At 42.2% G+C, this 24080-nt stretch overlaps 1 protein-coding gene across 1 annotated transcript; it reads right to left on the bottom strand.

Annotated features, from left to right (window-relative positions):
- Positions 1–336: 336 nt before the first annotated feature.
- Positions 337–22145, bottom strand: LOC115779387 (cadherin-24-like). The gene is made up of 14 exons (XM_030728023.1): positions 22021–22145; positions 17290–18150; positions 13510–13804; positions 12073–12192; positions 11540–11707; positions 8952–9133; positions 7988–8244; positions 7750–7886; positions 7457–7578; positions 4167–4284; positions 3722–4030; positions 3376–3568; positions 2862–3258; positions 337–1861 (listed from the first exon to the last, which is right to left on the bottom strand). Exons 2-14 carry the CDS (start codon positions 17977–17979, stop codon positions 989–991), a joined length of 3861 nt encoding a protein of 1286 aa, XP_030583883.1. The 5' UTR covers positions 17980–18150; positions 22021–22145; the 3' UTR covers positions 337–988.
- Between the last annotated feature and the right edge of the window lie 1935 nt (positions 22146–24080).

Below are 24080 nucleotides of genomic sequence, written 5' to 3'. Positions count from 1 at the left end.
CTCATCACAAGAACAATGGCTGTGTGTACTGCGGCGCATAATGGCTTTTGCCTAATTTTGTCTCTTTAAAAGGTGGGAGATAAATAAGCCTCTGGAGATAATTCTAGACGGCCAAACACAATGGTGAATTATAAATAATCTTGCGTGGGTGAAATTACAGGGAATTGTATAGTGCAAGCTTGTGTCTGCAACAGTTTAAGTGAGAATCAGTCACTTGAATTTCCTGTGTGGCGATTCCAGTAAATATCCAGCAATAACCACTGAAGTCAAGGTTGATGTTTATCTACATATGGACATGTTTTACTGTACTTTCACAACAAAACACAAGTCTGACAGTCTAATTATTTCTAATTGTGAGCAAATTGCATAGTGAGCAGGTTTTACTATAATGGTGACTACTTGCAGGAATCTCTCTATAGAGCTACATGATACAGTCGGACTCATTCTGTAACTCTGAAAACATGTGGCAGTGTGTGTCGTGGTACCGTACGCTTGTGTGTGTGTGTGTTTCAAAAGTCTCCAATTAAAGCTCCAAATGCATTCAAATTTCAGGGATTATCTAGAGCGTGTGCCCCTATTAAACTATCAATATTAAATTTCACAATTCCAGTCAATATTTGATGAGGCCTATTTTCTAACAATGCAGCTTTCAGGGCTCAGAATCAATATTTTACATAAAAGTAAATTTTTCATAATGTTAGCTTTGAAAGCCCAAGTGCATTATTAATATCAGTTACAGGAGAAGTGTGAAAAGTGACAGGTTCCATATGCATTTGCTAAAATTCAGTGGAGGTGAAAACTATATGCTGTGCACTGATTGCACCACAAATCTTCACAGTACTGTCATCCTCCTGGATTCCTCCTGGCAGGGGGGGGGGACAACAAGACGATTCCTGTCGGATGCTGTGTATTTTGCCACCCCTGCTGCGTTTAAAATCCATCACTGTCAACATAGTTCTCCTCTCTCAAACTTTTCTTTTATTAGAGTCTAGAAATCCCATCTCTGTAGTTTAGCTCCTTTGTCCTCACTTTGTTTAGGAGTCTCACTGAGCGTGGTCTCTGCTGTCTTGCCTCCCTCTGTTTCCTGCGTTTCTCCTTCTCCTTCCCTCTCCCTCTTCCTCTCTCGGATAATCTCCACCAGCCTCTGAAACTTCTGGTTTAACTCCTCCATCCCTCCCACCACTCGCCCATCATCCTTTTCTCCATCGCTCTCAAGTGAACTCAGCGACTCGGCCCTTGAATCACGGCCCTCAAACTCGTAAGTCTGCAGTGAGTCATAGGGTGGCTGCGATAGGTCAAAGGTGACCTGGTCCAGACGAATATTCAAGAGCTCCTCCATCCTGAGAGGTTGTGGGTTGGCGGTTTCTGTTCTCGCCGGCTCCGCCCCGCTCGCCCAACCTCTGCTGTTGCCAAACATCCCCTCAGGTAAGGGCAAAGACTGAACCGAATGTGCGGCCTTTCCCTGAAGTCCACACATGTTCAGTAGCTGCACTCCCGCTGGGTACAGCCCGCCGCTGGTAGTCCCATTCATGCACGTCCCTCGGCTGTTTGGGTTTAACGAGCCTACAATGCTGTACGTGTCTCCTTTCAGGTACACAGGAGTGTTCACAGAGCTCATTTGACTGCCATTTGAATAATTTTGCTCTGAAATAGAGGGAATAGACGAATCAGTATCAATGTCATCCACTGTGCAGCTGGTGGCCCCAGTGCTGATCTGAGTCTGGGATGACCCCGGTCGCCCCTCTTGTTGGTTTGATGAGAAGCTGGTGTGACTTTGGCATGAAGACTCATTTGGGTCACAGTAGGTCAGATCTGCAGCGATGCTGGTGACTGGTGTCGACTCTGCTTCCGCTGAGTTTATCTGCAAAAGAAAGGACAAGAAACAAGATGATTTAAAAAGACATGAAAGAGAAATGTATAGAAGGAAAATAGTGGAGTTTTCAACTTTCTTTCAGTAAACACTACTAAATATTTCATTCTGGACTTGAAACACCTCTGAATTGACTGTACTGACATCAGTTCATTTTTCTGAAATATGCAGTTTTTGAGGTGTTTGATCTCGAGAAGGATCTTGAAAGAGTGGCTGTGTAAGTCTGAACACTTGAATTCTGGTTTCAGAAGGTTTCGTTTATTTATTTTGAACATCCCACACAGTCTCTGACACCCACCCACCACAAATAAGCTTTTTGTGATATAATCATGAAGGGACGTGTAAGCTGCACTAATTTCAGATTTCCAGTGTATTTCTAAAATCAACTATGATTATTATTTTTGTCTTTTTTTCATGGTTTTAAAGAGGTTAGACTCAGAAGCCCGTGTTTAATTTAATAAAGATTTTAGCCTTAAGGGGGACCTGTTATGCGCATTTAAACCTCCATTTTTTATTCTTGCACTAATAGAGTAGCTTTGCATGAGTCGCAGTAAAAAATAATCCTTTTATCCATCCATTTACCCTATACTGAGCCCTCAGATTATTGAGACTCTGCTCTCTTTAAGTCAACTTTCTTCTGATTGGCTACTTTTTGCAAAGAGAAGCTGCAGGTGGGTTTACCTGTGTGCCAACATATTAGGGATATTCTCTCTTTGATATCACACATAGATAAAATAGCCTAAAACTGAGCATTAGAGCAGTTTAAAGACTCAGGTTTTGCTTCATAGGGATCATGTTAATGTTGAATATAAGCATCTAACATTGCAAGAGTGTATAAATGAAAATAAGGAAAAGCCGAATGGGTCCCTTTAAGTGTGCAGGTGGAAAAACAATTTCAGTTTCATTTAAGATTCAAATCCTTTATTTGAATCAATATGACTGCTGCAACCATTGTTACATTTCATGTTTTTTTCCCACACTACTGTCTGACCTTAGCTGGATCCTGATTCTCCTTTGCGCCAGTTGCAATTGCTTCACTGCCTTCATTTTGCTCTGTAATTTTGCTCTTCACCATGCCTTCTGCTTCAAAACTACTAGAGCTCATCTCAGGAGAGTGCAGTGCAGGCTCAAAGGTGCTCTGGTTCTGGATGATGAGGGAATTGCTGAATTGACCTCCGGTGAGCCCGTGGGTCAGTTGAGTTAGCTGCAGACCTGCCTCCAGTGGCCCGGCTGGATAATCTCTAAGAACAGGCAGTGTGTGGAGGCCGTAGCAGAAGCGCCCGTAGAGCGGAGCGGAGCCAGGACGTTGCTGAGGGTCCAGGCCCGGGCGTGGGTGACGGCTCCAGCTGTACGTCCTGGCCCTTGGCAGATTTTGCTGGGTGTACCATCTGTGCCAAGAGATAAATGTCAGAGAAGCACACGGACAGACACAGAAACGCACACACACTCTCGCAAATCAGCGTGGCCAGGATAAACTTTTTATTTTATTTCTGGGATCAGCTCACATGGTTCTGTTGTTGTGCATGTGCTGCATTCTGTGCATGCTCTGCAGCGCTGTAATGTCAAAAGCCGCGGTGTCCGCTTCCCCTCCCCCCTCATCATCATACGATATGATGTTCTCCCTGACATCATCCTCCTCGAAGGTTGAGTGGGAGTCTCGTTTCTGATGCCGCAATGACAGCGAGAGTGCACACACCACTGACGGGCAAAAAAAAGAGACACATGACCATGTACACTTTGGACATTACGGAAACAACCTGACACAACTGCTCAACGTCTTTAAAAAAAAGTCACAAACAACACAGAATGTTTAAAGTAGTTCAGAGACTTCAGAGAGCTGACCAACCGTACCCAGAAGAGTTGTGACACAAGCCAGCATGGCCAGTAATGTGACCAAACTGAAGATAAGAGAGGGAGAGGCGGACGTCACAGGAAGGCAAACCGCGTATCTCTCCCATCTCCTGTCCCTCTGTCTGCCCCTGTCCTCTGTCCGCATGCCCCCCCGCAGACAGGGACAAATGGTCACAGTGACTGTGCCGGTGTTGGTTAGACCCGAGGCCCCGTCGCGCAGCACAACTGGCACGTAAAGGGTGAGTAAAGATGAGGAGAAGCCAGGCAGGGGCTCCAAGGCTGACTGCAGCACAAGGCTGGCTGTCACACCTGATAAAAGTGGCAAAAACAAAAACACACACACACATCATACACGGTCACTGCACAACAAACATGCACCAGTTTTGGCTGTTGTCAGTTTTCTGGGTTCTGCATGAAAAGGAAACACAGAGCCAATGTTTTCAACCTCCACTTTCTCTGATGGAGAGGTTGAGGGCAGAGCTGGACTCTGGAGGGATGCTGAAGTGGACCGGGGTGTCCTGTCCTGCTTGGTCCCTGTCGATGGCTCGTAAAATCTGAACCACCTGAGAAATCACAGATGAAAACGCACTGTTTTAATAATATCCTGGAGGTAAGAATTCTCCAAGAGGAAACAGAGAAACAAAAAATAAAAGGATGATAATAGGGTGAAAAAATTTTTTTTTTCCCTTCTTAAAACCTCTAAAATTGTTCAAATGAAAGAATCAATCAAATAAAAATGACTTATTCAAACATGTACTTGTAGCTTTAGAATATTTCTTGTTGTCATTATTGGAGCAAAAGCCATTCAATTTAGATTCTGCCATTAGCCCTCAATAGGTGTTTTCATTGTTAGTGGTAATATTAGTCTGACACAGAGGGTTTACAGGAAACAATGATGCCAGCTTTACTGTTTTAAATTTTATGGTAGTGCTGTTGTTTAATGTTCACTCTTATAGTGCTGTATTAAAAATGATCATATTAAATGTCTGTATTGTTCTTGATTTTATTTGCAGGCAGTTAGCAGCATCATCCTGTGCCACGAGGTTTCAGGAAGCTGCTTCTGTGTGTGGGTTTTCTCTGCATGCATGACAACCACAGACCATGAGTCCGCCTCTGGCCCGATTCCAGTGTGTGAAGGTTTGCCACCTGTTTTTGTGTCCCATATGGAGGAAACTCCACACATGTACAAAAAATGAATTCAGTGGGACTCATTTTTACATGACTTGGTAGACGTTTTGAAAAGTTCTTTATGTTTTCTTCCAGTTGCAATGAATGCCAAATAAAAACAGAATGCAATGTTTGCAAATCTCATAAACCCGTATTTTATTTACAATACAAAACAGAAAACATATCAAACGAATACACTGAGAAAATGTGCAATTTTTAGAAAAAAAAGGTCATTTTGAATTTGATGGCAGCGGGCACGTCTCCAAAAAGCTGGGCTGGGCCACGTTTACCACTGTGCGGCATCCCCTTTCCTTTTTACAGCAGTCACTGTAAATGTCTGGGAACTGAGGAGACCAGTTGCTGGACTTTTTAGGAGCGGAATATTGTCCTATTCTCGTGTGATGGAGGATTTTAGCTGCTCAGCAGTCCTGGGTCTTTGTCACATTTTTTTGTTTCATGATGCGCCAAATGTTTTCAGTTGGTGAAAGGTCTGGACCGCTGGCAGGGGGCGGGGTTGGAACCGGGCCGTTCTGTGTTACCCATTGATGGACTGGCGACCCGTCTGCACGAAGTGATCAGAGATAGGTTTCAACCCCCCCCAACCCCCCCCCCCCCAAACCCCATTTGGATTAGAGAATGAATGGATGGATGACTGATTTTATTTAGCCTGTTGTCCCAGTCCAGAAATATTTTAAATGTGTGCTTCATCCATGAAAAGCACTTTATAAGATTGTTTTGTAACTGCTCCATAAATCAGGTATATTATTTGTCTTATTACAAAAGCAACCAGCCAGTGAAACACGAGGGGGGCCTTTAATTATGAAGCAGTCACGGGAAACAAAAACCGACCGCTCATTTATTTCTCATAACAGTGGCTCAGTTTAAAAAATGTGCAGAATGAAATTAGATCACAGCTGCAATTGATACTGACTGACCTTTGTTTATTAAAACACACTGCTGCACCAGCTGTCAAACCAGCAGACCAAGAATTACAACTTTAACTTCACACTCATGCTTTGGTTTTTCAAGTTTCCTAATTCAGTGTAACATACATGCACAGTCAGAAAGGTTCACTGTGAAGGAATAAGGCCCATCCATATTAAAGAATCTGTTATTATAATTGGAAATGAACTGTCACTCAAAGGTTTGGGGGTGAGTTTCATGTTTTTTAATCACATTAGTTTTCATTTTAAATAATATTTAATTGACTTCCTCTTAAAGTCCAGATTTCTTTTACAAAAGCTCTTCTTCCATACAAAGTCCTGAATAATCAGGCCCCATCAGATCTTAAATACTTAATAGTCTCATATTATCCTGATAGAGCACGTTGCTCTCAGATTGCAAACTTAATTGTTGCTCTTAGAATTTCTAAAAGTAGAATGGGAGGCAGAGCCTTCAGCTATCAGAAATGTTCCTGTGGAAGCGGCTCCCAGTTTGGATTCGGACACTCTCTCTGCTTTTAAGATTAAAACATTCTTTTTTTGATAAAGCTTCGAGTTAGGGACGGATCAGGTGAGCTTGGGCCATCTCCTCGCTATGCTGCAGGTTCGGGCTGCTGGGGGATTTCCCATGATGCACTGATCTGTCCTACACGTCCCTCTTTTCACTCCTGATTTGTTTACATGCCACTAACTTCTGTCTTCTCTCTCCCAGATAATTTGTGTTTTGTCCCATTTGTTTGTGCTCTCTCTACGCTCTCATTTTTCTTTTTTTTGCATCTTCCTCCCCCTCTGGTCTCAGCAGACACCTGGAGACCTCTCCCCATTAAAAGGAACTTCTTCCTCCCCAGGGTCACCAACTGCTGCTCACAGGCAATCATCTTGATCATATAGTAAGGTACCTTCCTTTACCTTACTATATAGAGTACCTTGACATGACTGTTCTTGTGAATTGGTGGTATCTAAATATAACTGAAATGAATTGAACTGTTAAAAAATGTTGTAAATGATCAGAATAATTAGTGTTAGAGTTACTAATCGTCATAATAATGACATATAGTAATTGTAAAATCTGCAGAGTAGCTACAAGCTTCACTTTCAGCAACCATGAAAGGCACATTTTGTTATCTAATACATGTTTGTCACGTTAAAACGGCTAATTTATCACGTTAGCATTTGTTAGAATAAAACTACAGTGAAGACTCCAGAGACAGGCTGATGCTCCAGACACTGGACTAGCCAAATCTGCTCCTTTCCAGCTGTGCAAACAGGATCAGCACAGGATGGTTTCTGAAAAATGGGCCTCTGTACGGCTACACAGACTTTCCATCAAAAAATCCTAAAGTATTTATGATGAATAATTTCATTTACAACATTTCTAATCAATTTCTCTTATAATGGATAAAAAAAAACCCCTAATTTGCTTTCCTTAGAAAAAAAAAAAGGGCACTTCTATGGGACCTCTAACACTTGAGTGATAAAAGGAAGTAAAAGTATCTGCAAGTGGGACAGAGAGTTGCTCAGGTTTTGAAAAACAGTCACTTGTGGGAGTTTGACACAGAGTGGACAAAAACAAGAACCCAGACTGAAGTTAAACGAAATAACAGGCAAAAACAAAACAAGAACGGACCTGACCGGGGGCACTCGAGTCACATACTGACGTCGTGTACTGCCTGTCCAACTCCGGCGCATTGTCATTCTGGTCCAGTGTCTCTATGGCAACCACAACCCTTGACACAAGATTTGGGTTGTCTGAAAAAAAAAAAAAAAAAGGAGAGTGACACTAATGTTAAAATTTGCACAGACTTTCTATCATTTTTACTCCACACTTTGTATTCCCAACTGCAGGCAGTACTTTCAGTGAAAGATGACTTTGGTAAGCTCTGCTGCTCGGAGCGCCCGAGGGCAGAAGGTCTGACATACCCCTCTGTGTGGCAATGACAGTGATATTATGCCACTGCTCCTGCTCACGGTCCAGCTCCATCACGGTGCTGATGAAGCCAGTGTCAGAGGCGATGCGGAACAGGGCCTCGGGGTCTGACTGGGGATCGATGGAGTACCTGAGATAAAGTAATAGGCACTATCAAGAATAGCAAGGAATAAAAGAGCCCGGAGTGAGCGAGTGGGTGACTGAATGAGAGAGTGATGATGTAATAATTACCTGATGTTGGTGCTTTGTCCTGTATCTGGGTCCACGGCGTAGACCCGACCAACGGAACAGACAGGGGGGCAGTTCTCAGACACATCCAGATGGTACAGAGCCTGGGAGAATCGCGGCGGCTCATCAGCATTAAGGACCATGATCCGGACTGTTGCCTGGTCCTTAAAGGGACCTTTTCTTATGTACCGGGCATCCACTATAGGGTTTGCAACTTCCACAGAGAAAGTATATGAATTGCGGGTTTCGTAATCAAGGATCTGTTGAATGAAGAATAAAGCAGTTGGCCACTCTTTACTTAAGACCCTTCATATATGATTAATATATAGAAATGCTGTTTATTACTGCACACATACAATACCTCATAATTCATTTAAGATCCTTTTCTCGCTTTTCTTTATCTCTCTATGTAACACACACCTTCCATTTTTGGACTCTCTTTCTTTTTTATCTGGCTTTAATACAATTCTGAAATTAATCATCAGCCTCTCGCTTTACTTCACTCTTTGCAACTTCTTAATTTAAGATTTCAAAGTGCAGTAATTATGTTTGAATGTCCAATGCTTTTAAAACCCTTAAAAGTAAAAAGGCAGCTTCACACTGGCTGCTTTTAACACTTCAAATGAGCTACAGCTGATTATTTGTTCACTGTTACTCATTAATTGCCCATTGTAGAGCCCTGGGAGCCTGAACCTATCAGCAGCAGTGGGAGTTTGAGTGGGGTGCTGAAGTGTTTATCTGCTTATAAAAAATTAATTCACAAATACCAGACCAAAGCCCATTTGTTTAATCATCTCAAATGTTGCAAATTGGAGATGTTTTTCTCATTATGTGGCTATTTAAGCGTAAATACCTACATGCAGCTTCAAATAGTCGGCTATTATGAAAATTGTTATAGGTAATAAACTAAAGCTGCCTTGTACACGTTTCCCTCCTCTGCCTGCCGCAGCTGCGTCTAGTCACTCACCTTGTTCAGCACGATGACAGCCTCTTTGTCTCTTCCAGTTACGTTGAATATTTCAGCCTCCTCAGTGTCCAGGATGGTAAACTCCAGCTGTGCATTTTCTCCCAGATCAGGATCAGTGGCAGTGAGACGGCCCACCTCCACACCTGGTGCAGCTAGCTCTGAAACAGAGAAGGACCACGCACCTGCGGGGAGGAAAACAGAGAGTTTAACAGTTTCTGTGCTGGCACTGAATGCTGATGAGAATAGTGTTTGGCTCAATTTTGTATCAAAACAACCTCTCTACACACATATTTCACAACCAGATTTAAAGGTGTGCTAACATTAATTTTAACTATATCTTACATATGAACCCAAACACACATATTAGAAGAAGTATTGGTTGCTGTAATCAATGCACAGATCCAGATTACCTCCTTATGTAATTCCTGAGTAAGAACTGGGCCACGACATTTATAGTTCTCGGTGGAAAAATGAATTTCAAGACTCAACTAAAGCTCGTATCACATCAAATAAGGTGAATATCTTCAAAGCGACTGTAAATTTAGTGTGGAATTTTCTCTTTGAGGCAATCTACATTTTTACCTCTCTCCGAGCTGAACTGTAGAGAAAAGTGACACAGGAGAAACTTTATGCTAAAGTGTCTGCGCCTCTACTCAAACAAAAATGTGAAAATAACCCCACAGTGCCCGTCTTTACTGTAGGCTGCTAATGATTTAACCCACGCAAAACTGTAAACTTACTTAATGAACTTTATTTCTATTTAATTTTCCTAGTGTTTAAGAATCCAGATTTAACTGTTTGACTTGTTGGTGAGTTGAGGATGCTATTTTAATCTTTCTTTGTGAGTTTTTATGCTTAAATTTTGATTTTTTTGCTGTTTTTTTGGTTTGGTTTTTGGTGGTCTGGGAGCAGCAGCATCTCTATGGGGATGGAGTTTTGGAGGGATGCAGGGATGGAGTTTTTGGGGGGGGGGGGGGATTCAGCCAAATTTCTAGAAATGACAGCTGCTCCATCCAAAGTGGGATGGATGCCGTCTCTCCTAACAAGACCGGGTTTTCCCCAGAAACATTCCCAATTATCTATAAAACCCACATAATTTTTTGGACACCACTCACTCAAGGAGAACATGCAGCTAAACATGTCGCTCCTGGTCCGATTGCGGAGGGGCCCAGAGAAAACTACAGAGTCCGACATTGTCTTTGCAAAGTTACACTCCGATTCAATATTAATTTTGGTGTTATGAATTATGATCTTACCAATTGATCAACCTAATTGATACATAAAGGGAAAAAAATGTGGTTCTGGGAAAATGGACATTTTTAAACTACCACACAAATGATACTTAAAGCAGTTTGACAGCCCTAGCTCTACACCAGCCTAATAAATCCCATCAGTAATGTTAAAAAGACAGTAAAAAAAAAAAAACCTCTAAAGCCTCAAATTCACTGAGCGTTATTTCCCACATTCCTATGAATGAGCTGTATTTATTAAACAGAGAATTACGCAGTTAATTTGTTTTTCTGTTATGTTTACTTTGGATTAGAGAGTGTCTCTTAAGCAGGCATGAAAGCAGGCAAAGTGATCTGAGGCAGGTCTTTTTACTTGGCTTCCCATGGTGACTTCTGCATCTCTGCTAATGCTGCAGAGCACATTTAGAGAAATGCTTTCATTTTAATCAAAGCAGCCCTACCTTACTGACTGTTAATCACTCAATTCCTCCACATAATGAAGAACATTTAAATATTCCACTCTTGCATTCAAAAACTAAATGAGCCATTTGCGCAAATTGTGGCATTATTGTCAAAATGAGAATAATGACTTGCAGTGACGGGGGTGGGGGGGGGAGAGATATAGTCAGATATCAGTAAATAAATAACAGACTGCTGACATTTGGAAATATTAAATAGCTTCTATAAAACATTGTATTGCAGAACAATTTATCAACATGAGGAGAGGGAGCTTTAAGCATTAAGATGAATGGCAGTAAGCATAGACTGTCTGCAAGACGAGGAAGACGAAGAAAGCCAGCAAAGAAAAAGTAGTAGTACAGAGAAAATGCAGTATATGTCTCAAAGTGTTAGACACATTCTGCAGTGATTTTACTGTCTATTGAAGCAGAAAGCACTGAACTTTAAGATGAAATATTAATATCATGGAACAGGGAAAAGCTTGGATAAGAAAAGCGGACATGATCTTTCACTCTTCTACGTCAAGCCAGAGTCCATTTAAACCTCCGGGGCCAAATGGGAGTGTTTATTTCAGTGTTAATGGCAGTCTTGGCAGAGGTTATGTGATCACAATTGATGCTAGAAACAATGATTAGGAAGAGTGCATCAAATAGGATACAGTAGAGTAACAAGCTATTTAGCTTATTTAGGGCTTATGTCTTATCATGAACCTGTCAAAGGGACCAGAGCCCAAAGGAGGGTAAAGTATCAGGCTGCTGTCACAAACGCCACGCCAAGATATTTCATCATTTAAATCTTCACTCACTCACTCACTCACTCACTCACTCACTCACACACACACGCACATCCTAAAGCGACAGATATTGAAAGTAGCCAACAGTTAAATGGTGATCTGCTTACTCCTTCTAAAGTGAGGGGGATTGTCATTGACGTCGCTCAGCCTCACTGTGACAGTCGTAGTTCCTGATAACCCACCCAGATGGCCCCCCATGTCTTTGGCCTGGAGAACGACCAGATACTCATCCTGAGTCTCTCTGTCCATGTCAGGTACGGCTGTCCGCAGAACGCCTGGTGGAGAGGAGAGCGGGACATGCAGCAAAAATCACAACAGCAACAGATTTCACAGTGACACAACGCCTCTTTGAATTACCATCAGCGCGAGTCAGATGCATATATTTTAGAATTAGGAAGCTGCACACATATGACTTCAGGCCACTTTTGTTTCTGAACGGATCATAGTTAATGCAAGTCTGGAAAAGAACATGCAAATTGTTCTTATCCATACTGGACATATGGTGGAAAATGACGCCGCACACAATATATATAAGAGCACCACAGGGATTAGCTATGTGAAGTGTGAACATCAGCAGAAGAGGCATGTTATGAAACAGCTTTAAAGAGGTTGTGTGGTACTTTGGAAGATATCAACAGACCTGTCTGAGGGTCCACAGAGAAAAAGTCCTGGCCGTGAGTGATGGCGTACACCAGCCGGGCGCTGTTTCCATATGTTGGATCATCAGCATCTCTGGCTGTGACTTGGATTATTGACGTACCTGTAAAGGAGCAGAGGCGTGATACGGATGACAGGTCAATGGACCCTTTCAAATTAAAGATGTTAAAGCAGGTGGCTGGTTAATGAGCCATCTAACAGTAATACTTCATCCCAAAAACTCAACAAAGATAATCCAGCTCTCTGCTGTCTCTCTACACACACAAAGCTCCAAAGTACATATGTTGCTTGAATAAATACAGCTACATACCCAGTTACAATATTGCACAATTTCTCTTCTTGAAATGATGCCAGTGGGAGTGTATTCAGCCACAGCCACATTGTGGCAAAAAATATGATTGTTTGCAGGATACTGAGAAAATGAATAGACAGCTGGCAAGCTGATTATGCGGCAGAAACATTTTTAAGGTATTTATTCTTTCTAGCCTTGACAGCCGAAAGAACAAACTGTATATAAAAGATGGACTTACAAGTCAAATACCCAAAGGTTAACTTTACACTTCTGTATTTCTGTAGGTTAAACTGAAACATTTTTTTATAAGTTCTAATTTTATAAAAGTAGAATGTGAATGTGGACTATTCAGAAAGCTGTGACTAATGTGCTCTGTGTTTCCAACAGTGGCTTGTTACTGCTAGCATTAGCTTTTCTACAGTTGAAGGTGCCAAAATAATCCTTTAACATAGCAACATCTGATATTTTAGCCAGCTAAAGTCAGCTAGTGTTTTGGCTCTAAATTGTGCTTGTGGTGCCAGTTGTTTTGTATGCTACACTATCTCTATAGCTAACATTAGCATTCTAACAGCTAGCTAAACATAGAATGTTAAACTAATTCCTCTAAAATTGTAAAATTTAGAAATATTAGCTGGCTACAGGCATTTTGTTAGCTTATAAGCCCTTGGTTGTTTTCTTCTCCAGTTACAGTTTTCAGGATATGTGTTTCACTCTTCTACTACAGATCGCTATAGATCATTATGTGATTATACAGATTGGTATAATTTCCCACAGTGAGCTAATAAATAACCAAAAACTGCTTTTTGCTAGCAGTCCTATAATGCCACTGCACGTGTGTGTGATGGTCTTTTAGACATGGAAAAACTACATTTGTGTCACTCGACACCCGTCAGTGACCTCTGAGAGCTTAATTTTCCGCTCGCTACAGAGTAAAGAACTGCACATATGTTAGACAGGAAATATGTTTGAATAAGACCGTCTCAAGTTTTGTTTTTCTATATGTCTCCTCTGCAAGTGACAAATTTAAGCTGAATAAATCCTCAGTTGGGTAAAACACTGCTAACATTTTATCACCTCTCAGGAGATTTTGTGTGGAGTTCCACTTCAGTGTTGTGTTAGGCTCCATACCTACGTTGGCCATCTCCGGCACCATGGCAACATAGGGTTCATTGGGGAAGACGGGTGGGTTGTCATTGATGTCCTGCACTCTGATGACGAACTCAGAGGACGGCTCCAGGGCTCGGCCAGTCTCACGGTCTGTAGCTGTTGCGATGAGACGATACTGGTCTTTCTCCTCTCGGTCCAGAGACTTGGTGACATGTATGTTGCCTGTGTTGCTGTCAATCACAAACACAGAGCCCACTCCCTCTCCCTCCAACATGTATTTAGTGCTTCCGTCTCCTTTGTCCATATCTGTGTGCAGCTGGAAAAACAAATGCATACAGGGTAAATGACTACAACACCTTCAGGCAACATTACTTACAGATGCTGATGCAGGTATCGCTCATTAACACTTGCATTTGTTTAGCAGCTACTGCAACCCTGACTATGTGAAATTGCTGATTTATGTCAAGGCGGGATGTGCTCACTGAAACTGAAATGAATGGCACCAGGTGTGGAAGATACATATGGGACCAGGATGAGTACTGATGCATACAGCTAATTAACTCAATGGACCAAGCATGCCATCGGGGGTTTGTTGAGGGCAAATGCACATCAGTGCGGACAGTGACACTGCAAATATCAAACATGTATGTTCACAGATGCATTCTGCTAACTCAAGCACTATCCATCTGTAAATCTTTCTGTCTCTTCTATCCATCTGTCGCTTTCCTCCCCTTCTCGTAAATCCATCTGCCTGACTTGCCTTTACCTTATAAACCACCTCGTTTTCCAGTCCTTTTTTTTCCTCTCTTTTCATCAAGTTACCTCGCTCACTCAGAATGTCCATCTGCTCGCAATTCTCCTTCTTTCTCACTCTCTCTCTCTCTCTCTTTCTGACTGTTTTGCTCTCTGGTGCAGAATACTGGTTTGGTATTTAATGGCGGCGAGGATATTAGTGTGAGCTTGATAGGTAAAAGGCCAAACACACAAAAATAGAAAGCTAAAGAGATTACTCAGCCTTCATCGCACTGAGCTTTCTGATCGAGAACCTTCACATCGCTCTGTCTCAAGGCGCATCTGCACATGTTCATAATCCACACGGCTTAATCACAATCTTTGCAGTGGACCTGAGACACTCGTGAGAGCCTTGACTTTCAATTGCAGCTGCAACACTGTCTGTTTACAAATGTGCAGAGCAATTTCGCATGATTGTTCCAGGCTTGTTCATTTTGTGGCACAAAAAAAATTCTTTCTGCAACACAAAAATAGGCAAATTCAATTGCCTACATAATGATCAGCACAGAATCGTTTGTGTGGTTAAGACAGATGTCCACATTATATAATACAACATACTGCACATAAATGCATTTTAACAACAGGTGCACACACACAGCACGGGGTTCAGGCAGAAAACCAAGGAAAAATATATGATGAGTGTACATTGAGTGTGTATATGTGGTGCGCATGTGTTGGAAGGATGAAGTTGGGATTATACATGCTCATGATAGCATACCCTACAAATTGCTAGATAAGGGATCCAGTTTTTTTTTTTAAATTCATCTCTAACCCACCCCCTTCTTTCTTCTTTAAAGCTAGCTTTGATTTTGATCCCACACTTCACCACGAGAGACATCTTTGTCAGAGTCTGTGCCCACCTCGCTCCCCTGCTTTTCACTCCCCACCCCCCTCCTCCTCCCTGCTTCCCACTTTCTATCCAGACCTCCTCTCCTCACTGTCTAATTGCTGGCTCAGTCCTGCTGTGCTTCAGTCAGCATGGAAAAACACTCTCACTGTGGGGAAGAAATTTATCCACCCTGTACAAGCAAAGCAAGAAAAAGAGGGAACTGTCTCTTCCAATCCTTTTGTCACTTTCTCTCCCACTCTGTAATCTCAATTTTCCCCTCCTCTCGCTCATGCAGTACATACACCTCCGGGTTTATATCTGCTTCATATTGCTTTCTTTGGCGGAGAAATTCCTTCCTCTTTTGCACGGGTGGTGGCACCTGTGATATGAACTGTTGATAGCTCACCTCAAACCTTGCACCGGCAATGGCTTTGACAAGATCATGTCTCTATTTCTGGCAAACAAAATGAGATACCTCTGAGAGAAAACACTGTGCTTCCAACCTCCTCACAATGGAAGGGCACTGTATTACATGAATATCAACATCAAGGCTTTGCTTGCAGAGGAATAAACAGTCCTACATGTCTCCTGATTGCTTTAACACCCCTCCCTGACTGTATCAATAACAACCACGGAGGAAGATTAAACATTTATGAGGTGTATACCGCACTGGTAAGAATCCAATCTAGACTGTCACTATAAAGTATACTGCTAGCTACAAAGTGGCTGGCAGCCTTCCCTGTTAGCGTTACTGCTGATATAATCCAACTCTGAGTATGCTGTAGCTGCCAGCAGCTGCATTAGCGTGGAGCTTCTAACTGTGAAGTGCTACAAGTAAACCCCTGGGATTGAATGGTTCAGGTGTGCTGTGGATTAAATCATCTCAGACACTTTTCATGTTGCGACACAGGCAGCAGTTGAAGCTTGCTGGTGTGATGGCTGTAAAAACTCAAGTATATGACTTGACAAGTGAGGATGGTGATGCATAAACATGATCAGGTCTGTGCCTCATTCTCCAGCACACAATGGAACTTTTTTAACACCGCAAAAACTTAGTTTTGCTGCAGATTTGTCAGCCGCACATCCACGATGAGAATCTCATCACATCCCAAAGGTGCTCTACGGGATTGAGATCCGGTGACTGTGGAGCCATTTGAGTACGGTGAACTCTTCCAGCAGGATAACAATGAGGCTCCAAAATGTTTCCAAAACCATCTTTTATATGCATATTTAATTTTAGTTTCTCATTGTAACTGATAATTCAGTTAGCTGTATAATTATTAATAGGTTATTCATATGTAGTAAAGACTTTGGCCAAATTTCCAGAAAATCTGCTTAGGTGGAGGATGTTTCTGTGCACTGAGATTATGCAAATGTTGGTTAATTTAGAAAAACAAACGATTTAATAAGAGAGGATAAAATGATAAATGACAAATAAAAGACAGAGCGGAAGGAAAAAGAAGAAAGCTGGTGGAGGAAAAGGACCACCTGATCTGATAGCCAGTTATTGGACAAAAGCCATAAGTGGGAAAGTGATAACATCCAGCAAAAATGACAAACCATCAATTTTATGTTTAATATATTTGGCCAAAGCAAATGAATAACTCTTAATGCTGTTGTCTTTGAAATCCTTTTCTTTTAATAAACATGGCTTTAATATGTTAAGCGTGAAGATAAACATATGTTTTTATTTACTCTAATGCAGCCTGGCCTTTCTTATTTCTGACTACACATGCTTTGCAGAGCATAAATAATGTCAGGTAAGAAAAGTTGAATGAATCCCTGCTATGTGTGCAGTATGTTTGTACGCAGGTTTTAAGCACAGATTCGTGCGTATGGAGACACACGGGGGCGAGGATGAGATGAAGCGATGAGTGGAAAGACTGTCACTGTGAAATTACGTGGACAAAGGAAAACATGTAAATAAACGAATGTACCGAAAACAGAACAGATTTATGTAAATACATGTATTGAGCACAGAAGAGATTTTTCTTTGCTCCAATTAAATCCTTTGCGTGATTATAACTTATCTTACAAAAATGTTTGTGTGTGCAAAAAAAAAAACAAAAAAAAAACTTCTTTGGTTCTCATAAATAAGACACAATTTGCATTTATGTTGCACTACAGTGAGATTCAGGTGATTCACATGTGCATGCTGACCGGCTGTGCCAATAGCTTACCCGTCCAATGAGCACAGGCTCGGGCCCTCTGTACTCCTCAATCACAAAGAACTGGTTCCAGAGCCAGCTCCTGCGGCGGCGAGAGTGAGGCAGCAGGTACTGACTACGTTCAGACTCTGTGACCCATTTAGAGAGGCCCCGTAGCCTCTCAGGCTGAACGTCACTGACACCTGTCTCCAAATAGAGCCGAGGCTGGAGAGCGTACTCCTCCTCTGAGCTTGGCACTAGACTGTGATCATTAATTACACCTTCAACCTCTCCATTAGTCAAATTGTTCCTTTTCTCACGGTTCACAGTGAGTTCAGAGCTATGTTTAGGTATAAGGGGTTTGGCAGAAGAATCTGGAGGTTTAAGTCTCGTGTCAATTTGCTTTGCTGCATTGCTCTTAAAGTCAGAATCATTAGGCTTGCCGTCATTTAGCTGAAAAGCCACATTTGGCAGGGTTCTTGCATCACTCTCGGAATCCTGTACATGACTTTCCAATTCTTTGATTCCAATAAAAAATTTGTCCAGGGACTCTGGATGATGTAAAACTTGTTGCTTTTCGTCTGATATTACTTGAGAATCTGGATCTTCCTCTGAAAGGCCGGCAGCCTCTGAAATACCACGTCTCTCCCCTTTGCAGAATAAAAGGAAAAGAAGCATAACATGCGCTGCCATTGCTGACGTTCGCCGATCAGTTTGTCTCATGGAACGGCTCACAAAGAGCTGATCGGCTGCCGGTTTTTATGATGGTTTTTTTCCAGCATGCCTTCGTTCTGCTCCTGCTTCAGCTTTTCCTTCCCTCTCCCTGGTGTTTGTCTTCATTTCAGCTTCTTTACTCTCATATTCCCATGCAGTGCACATGCTGCAGAGGATCACCTGAGAGAAGACATAATTAGTGTGATCTTGACTGTATTCATTAAAATGAGAAACAAGTGCTTTAAGATACAGAACTGGGGAAAAAAAAATAAGCCTTACATCTTACTCATTATATGAAGAGGAGAATTTTTTTAGGACAAATTTCAAGATAAATATTTGCTCTACTGTTTGCTGCACAGCTTTGTTTGCTAATCTGAACTCTCTGCCAGCTGCTGTACAAATAACCGTGAGTTCTGAACAGAAACTATGATGATGGTGTCTGATAGGGAAAAGTTCACTTTGTACCTGATGCTGTTGGTCATAGTCCTCTCATTGCTGTTGTGTGTGATTCTGGTTATTGATCTCATTCTCGGAGAGATAATCGTGGTCCTAAAAAATTTCAATTAATTCGGAGCCTGAAGGTCCGGCGATGAGGTGGAGCTCAGGTACTTTACTGCTCCTTGTCACACACAATTGCCTGGACAGCAGGTGATTGATGCCATCCCTAAAGATGGTCTACCCATGCTTCAGTGCCCAGTTCTGAAAGAAGTTCCCCTTAAGAGATTAATTAGGCTCATAAATAATTTAATCAATGACTTGTCCTCATTTCCCTAAAGTTTAATGATCTGCTTTTCGTCAGTATTTGAGTCAGATCTCTGGTCATTGATCTTTGAAACTTGATGCAGTGCAAAGTGTCAGCAACTTAACAAGATCCAAAATTGTATGATGGCTGTTTCTGCACCCACATCCCACCTGGACCCACCACTCTGCCTCATTTTTTTTCCCCTCCAGTGACTGTTCTGACAGCTGCTTTCACCTTTATGCACGCATGGAGGCGTGCATTATCATCTTTGCACAGCAAATTACATGAGTCATGGGTACACGGGGAGGTGGTCTTCAAACGCATGCAAATAAAGTTTTCATGCATGTATGTCTCTTCTGAACAGATTTGGAAGTTAAAAGTTCTTGAAAATAATCTGCATTTCACGCAAATTATCAATAATTTGGCTAGAGGGCACAAACTATACAGTGCTCTGGCAAAAATTAAATCCAATGGCCTGATCTGACTCAATAAATGTACAGAAAAGCATGCACTTTGATAAATTATGAGGGAAAATGGTGCAGCGTTAGCCTATAGGAACGCAGCAAGCTTTGATGGTTTCTATAATATGAACCAGAACATTTTCTAACCCGAACATTTTCTGATATATCCAAAATGATATGCTGCATGGGCACATTAAAATCAAGCCAATGTTCTTTTTCTCTGCAGATACTGACCCACTTAAAGAAGTACGCTTGAGAACAGAGACAATTTGAGCTTTGATCACAGGAAATATTAAGTAATTTCTGCCCTTTTTACGTCATTATTTTTCCCACAAAAGGCAATCCACCCTTGATTATTTTTGCTTCATTTTCCACACCAAATTTACCAAGTCATCCATGTGTAATGCTTCATGTTCATCATCTGCATCTGTCTGCCGGCTTCCCAGATCTATGGAAATACAAGAAGTGGCTCTTCCAAAACACTTTTGTCTTCCTCAGCTATTGTGCATTAGCATAGACTGAGCTTACGGCTTACATTTCTCCCTGCCAGCTTTGGTCCAAAACCCATGTTGCCAGCAGTACATGTCATTCACCGTTGTTTGAAGTCTTTAAAGTAAAGGGTGTGTGTGTGTGTGTGTGTGTGTGTGTGTGTGTGTGTGTGTGTGTGTGTGTAAGATATGTGTGAAATGTAAGGCAGGGATAGAGGATGAAAGCGTGAGGACGATTTGCTGTTGCTGGCTCAGAATGGAATGATGAGTGGTGACATAGCTCTAAATTGCAAATCGCTGTTTCAGTCTCACTTCACTCTGCATCGAGATGCTTCACTGCAACAAGGCTATTTCGTTTTTATTAAAAATAGCCTGTGCATGTCAGGCCTTATACATAGGGAAAAATGGGAGATGGGGGCAGAGAGGAGGCAGAGGAGGGGAAGTGGTAGTGGAAGTACACTGGGGAGGGGTGTGGGGGGAGTGGGGGGGGGGGGGGGGGGGTGGCTTAAACATTCAGGATGTGGACAGATTCTGCTCCATTTGAACATCTCAGGCTTACCCTCCTTTTGCCATTCGTCTTAATGCCCACAGACCTCTCATCCATTCTCGCTGGCTCAGTGCACACAGGGAAATCTCTTAAGTCTATCCAAGTCAGACTGGTGAAGAGAGGCCCACTGTACTCAGCACATCAGTCACTTCATTATTGTCAAGGTTTGACACACTAGACAGCTTAAGTGAGCAAATGCCCTGCGATGAGCAAGTGTTTAGCCATGTTTAATTTGTCATGTGAAAACGCTTCTGTGGATACAAGGTAAAGAGTCTGAGAGGCAGAGTAATGTCTCTCTGACATTATATTGCAAACAACAAAGGATATTACCAGCGAACTTTAAATGTAATAGAAACCTTCCGCTCTGTGAACCTCTGGTTTCATAGGGGGCGCTCCTGAGATAGTTGAGAAGGAATGGAGCCCTACAGAGGCACAGCTCTAAAAATGTAAATTGCATTGGGTAAATATTTTTTCTTCAGACCATTTTCACCATATTTTCGATAGAAGCTGTTGAGAGAACAGCTACAGGTCCATTTTTTAAAAAAAGGTTTCGACTGAAGTAAAACACCTCTCTGCAACTATCAGGACTTCACTGCATCATAAAAAACTTGCGGAGAATTTCAGTCACCTTCGACCAGCGCAACCAGCTGCTTCTTATCCACACACGGAAACTTCTGTCTGATTTAATGACACTTCTAACATCTAGTTATCATCTATAAATGGATGCCATCAAGATAGTGGCCTGTCATAACTCCTTAACAAACAATCAGCATGCATTAGGAGAATGCTAGTCATATGGGCAAAAAATAAGAAAAACTGAAGGACATGAGCATTTTTATATTTCAACTCAGACACATTATCAATACTGTATCAGAAGAAAAAAATAAAACAATATATGGGATTTTCTTCTTTGTCTAGAGGCAGGTATAATGAGACTTATTTATTTTAGCCATGTAACTCCATTCACTTCTATTCATTGAGGGCTAGCTCATGAGCGCCCCCTGTTGACTTGCTGCCAATTTTCGTCCAGTGGGATAAACGGGAAGTGGAATGGCTCTCCTTTATCGGCTCTGATATTAGATTCGCCACAACACGTGACAAAGCCTCCGTTTGGTCTCTGATACACACAAGCCCTTCCGCGTGCACGCACACACTCACATCTGGACCGCTCATTAGCATATCTAGTAGAGATACACCAAACAGCCCGGAGCGTGACCTTGTCTTGTTAGAGGAAGCCAGAAAAATGACCTACTTGATGCATATTAATGTGATTTACACACTTGGGCTAACTATTATAATGAATGCAACGTCCCCAAAATTCTGCTTTCGGCTACTAACCGAGGTCCAGCGACCTCATTCATTTTTGCAAGCGAGCGTCCCCGCGCGAAAGTGCACGCGGCAGGTGAGTATAAACGGCGCGCGCACACGCACATAGACAAAAATTACCTACCTAGCCGGGAAATTAAGAGGGGAAGCACGGCGTCATCCGCACCATCTGTCAAAGCTTGGCGCTCAGTTCAGTCACCCAAAATAATTGTCTGTTTTTCCAGACCCTTCTCTCAGCCCACTGTTATTTCAACTAAGCAGCTCGCACATATCTACTACAAACAGCTTCAAACTGACAGAGAAACATTTGGTAACCGCCTCGTCCCGATTAAAAGCCTCCAAAAAGACCCCGAGAATCTGGACGATAAAGTGGGGAGCTGAGCTGAGCCGAGCCGAGGGCTGGAAACTTGTCTGTGTCAACTACTGAAATCTGAAGATTTAAAAAAAAAAAAAAAAAAAAAAAAGTCAATTATGAGAGGAGCTTACCGTGTGTTTGCGGTTTTGCTCTGGTGGTCCTCTGGTTTAACGGAGCTGAAATGATCCAACGTGGGAAAGGATGCTGAGGTTCATCTGAGCTCAACGTGAGGTCTGTCCACTTAGCCCAGTCTCTCTCTCCCTCTGTCAAACCCTCCCTCCCTCCGTCCCTCTCTGTGTGTATACCTCTCTCTATTTTCCCTCTCTCCATTACTTTGTAACTATCACACAACGACCATAGTCACTCTAAAAGCCTACTATTTTTGAAATAGCGGCCACTGAGTGCCACAAAGACAAACTGTTTGCGTCATTTTGGTGTACTTGGACATAATGTGTGGGTGCAGTTTTCGCTCGAGCATTGGTGGGAACATGTTATGGGGCTCGGGGTTCTCCCCCTGGAAATTCTGAGCATCAGACCCTTAATTTGCTGCATTCTGGTACATTTAATATGCACTTTTTTCTTTTCTTTCTTTTTTTTCTTTTTTTTTTTTTACATTTTTTGCATCATTCCTGCAAAGTTTTTATTTGCACAGTGGAAAACACAAAAATCAAGCTCCAGGTAAACATAGTGGGATATCATGCAGTGAGACTTGTAGCCATCCTGTTTTGCTTTCAAATAATAATTCCCCACTTTTCGCATTTAATATTATCCCTGCTGAGTCAACACAAGTGTGCACATGATTTAGTCTTCTGTCCGCTTTGGTGTTCGTGGGGTTCTAGATGTGAGTCAGAGTGCAGCAAATTGACAATTCTGTCTGATATCAGGCTGCTTTTGTGGCTTTTTTTTCCTGTTTGTTGGTGTAACCTGCTGAAATCTGCATGTGCCATCTGCTTTAGTTTATGAATTTGTATTCAGTAGATCAGATAGGTTTCCGCAAGATTTTTGCTTGTGTTTAAAGCTCTAATTCTGTCTGTGATTTTAAGGAATCATGTAGACTCACCAGACACTTACTTAGGCATAGCTGAACTGTTCAACTGCTTGCTGATGCAAATATCTAATCACATGGCAGCAGTCCTGTGCATTTAGGCATGTAGACACGGTGGAGATGACCTGCTGAAGTTCAGAATAGGGACAAAAGCTAATTTAAGTGACTTGGTGGCACGTTGCTGGTGTCAGATGGACTGGTTTGAGTATTTCAGAAACTGCTGATCTACTGGGATTTTCCCAGCTTTACTGAGAATGGTCTGAAAAGGAGAAAATATCCCATGAGTGGCAGGTCCCAGGGCGAAAAATGCTTTATTGATGCCAGAGGTCAGAGGAGAATGGCCAGACTGCTTCGGGCTAATAGGAAGGAAACAGTGACTCAAATAACCACTCAGGGTCAGAAAACAGCATGAAAGCATGGATCCGTCCTGCCTCACATCAGCGCTGTTGGCTTCTGCTGCTGCTGTAATGGTGCAGGAGATATTTTCTTTGGACCTCTTAGGCTCGAGCATCGTTTAAACACCACAGCCTACCTGGGTAATGCTGCTGACCATATCCATCCCTTTATGACCACAGCGTACCCATCCTCTGATAGCTGCTTCCAACAAGATGACCCATCATGACATACAGTAAACCTCAGGTCATCTCGAGCTGGTTTGTTGATCGTGGCAATGAGTACACTGCACTCAAATGACCTCCACAGTCACCAGATCTCAGTCCCATAGAGCATATTGAGGATGTGGAGGAATGGGAGATTAGTATCATGGATGTGCAGCTGACAAATCTGCAGCAACTGTGTGATGCTATCATATCAATATGGACCAAAATCTGTGAGGAAGGTTTCCAGCACCTTGTTGACTCTGTGTCTGCTGAGTGCACGTCTCACCCATGTAACCTAGTCTGGCTGAAGAGCAGAAGAACAGGCAGCATTACCTTACAACACTTCTAATGTGGGAAAAAGAACCCAGTAGCTTACAACTTTTTTTTTTTAAAGAAAAATATTGATTCTCCTGCATGCCTGCATGCGCACAGAGCCAGATGAGAGAAGCTGTGCTGCTGCTGACTGAGATCATAACACTATGTGTATAATCATAATTATAATCATATTTAAAAGGACCAATTTTGAGGGAAAAAAAAGGCTTACCCC

This window comes from Archocentrus centrarchus, chromosome 4 (genome assembly GCF_007364275.1).
Source record: "Archocentrus centrarchus isolate MPI-CPG fArcCen1 chromosome 4, fArcCen1, whole genome shotgun sequence".
In the NCBI taxonomy this organism is placed as follows: Eukaryota; Metazoa; Chordata; class Actinopteri; order Cichliformes; family Cichlidae; genus Archocentrus; species Archocentrus centrarchus.
Note: the sequence above shows the minus strand (reverse complement) of the source record. Positions and strands in the feature narration are given on the sequence as shown.

What these genes read in the sequence shown, in the direction of transcription:
- LOC115779387 (XM_030728023.1), bottom strand. Translation starts at nt 17,979, where the DNA reads ATGAGACAAACTGATCGGCGAACGTCAGCAATGGCAGCGCATGTTATG. An exon ending in GGACAAAGCACCAACATCAG is followed by an intron (nt 7,887 to 7,987) that starts GTAATTATTACA and finishes ACTTTATCTCAG; the next exon opens with GTACTCCATCGATCCCCAGT. An exon ending in AGAATCAGGATCCAGCTAAG is followed by an intron (nt 1,862 to 2,861) that starts GTCAGACAGTAG and finishes TTTCTTTTGCAG; the next exon opens with ATAAACTCAGCGGAAGCAGA.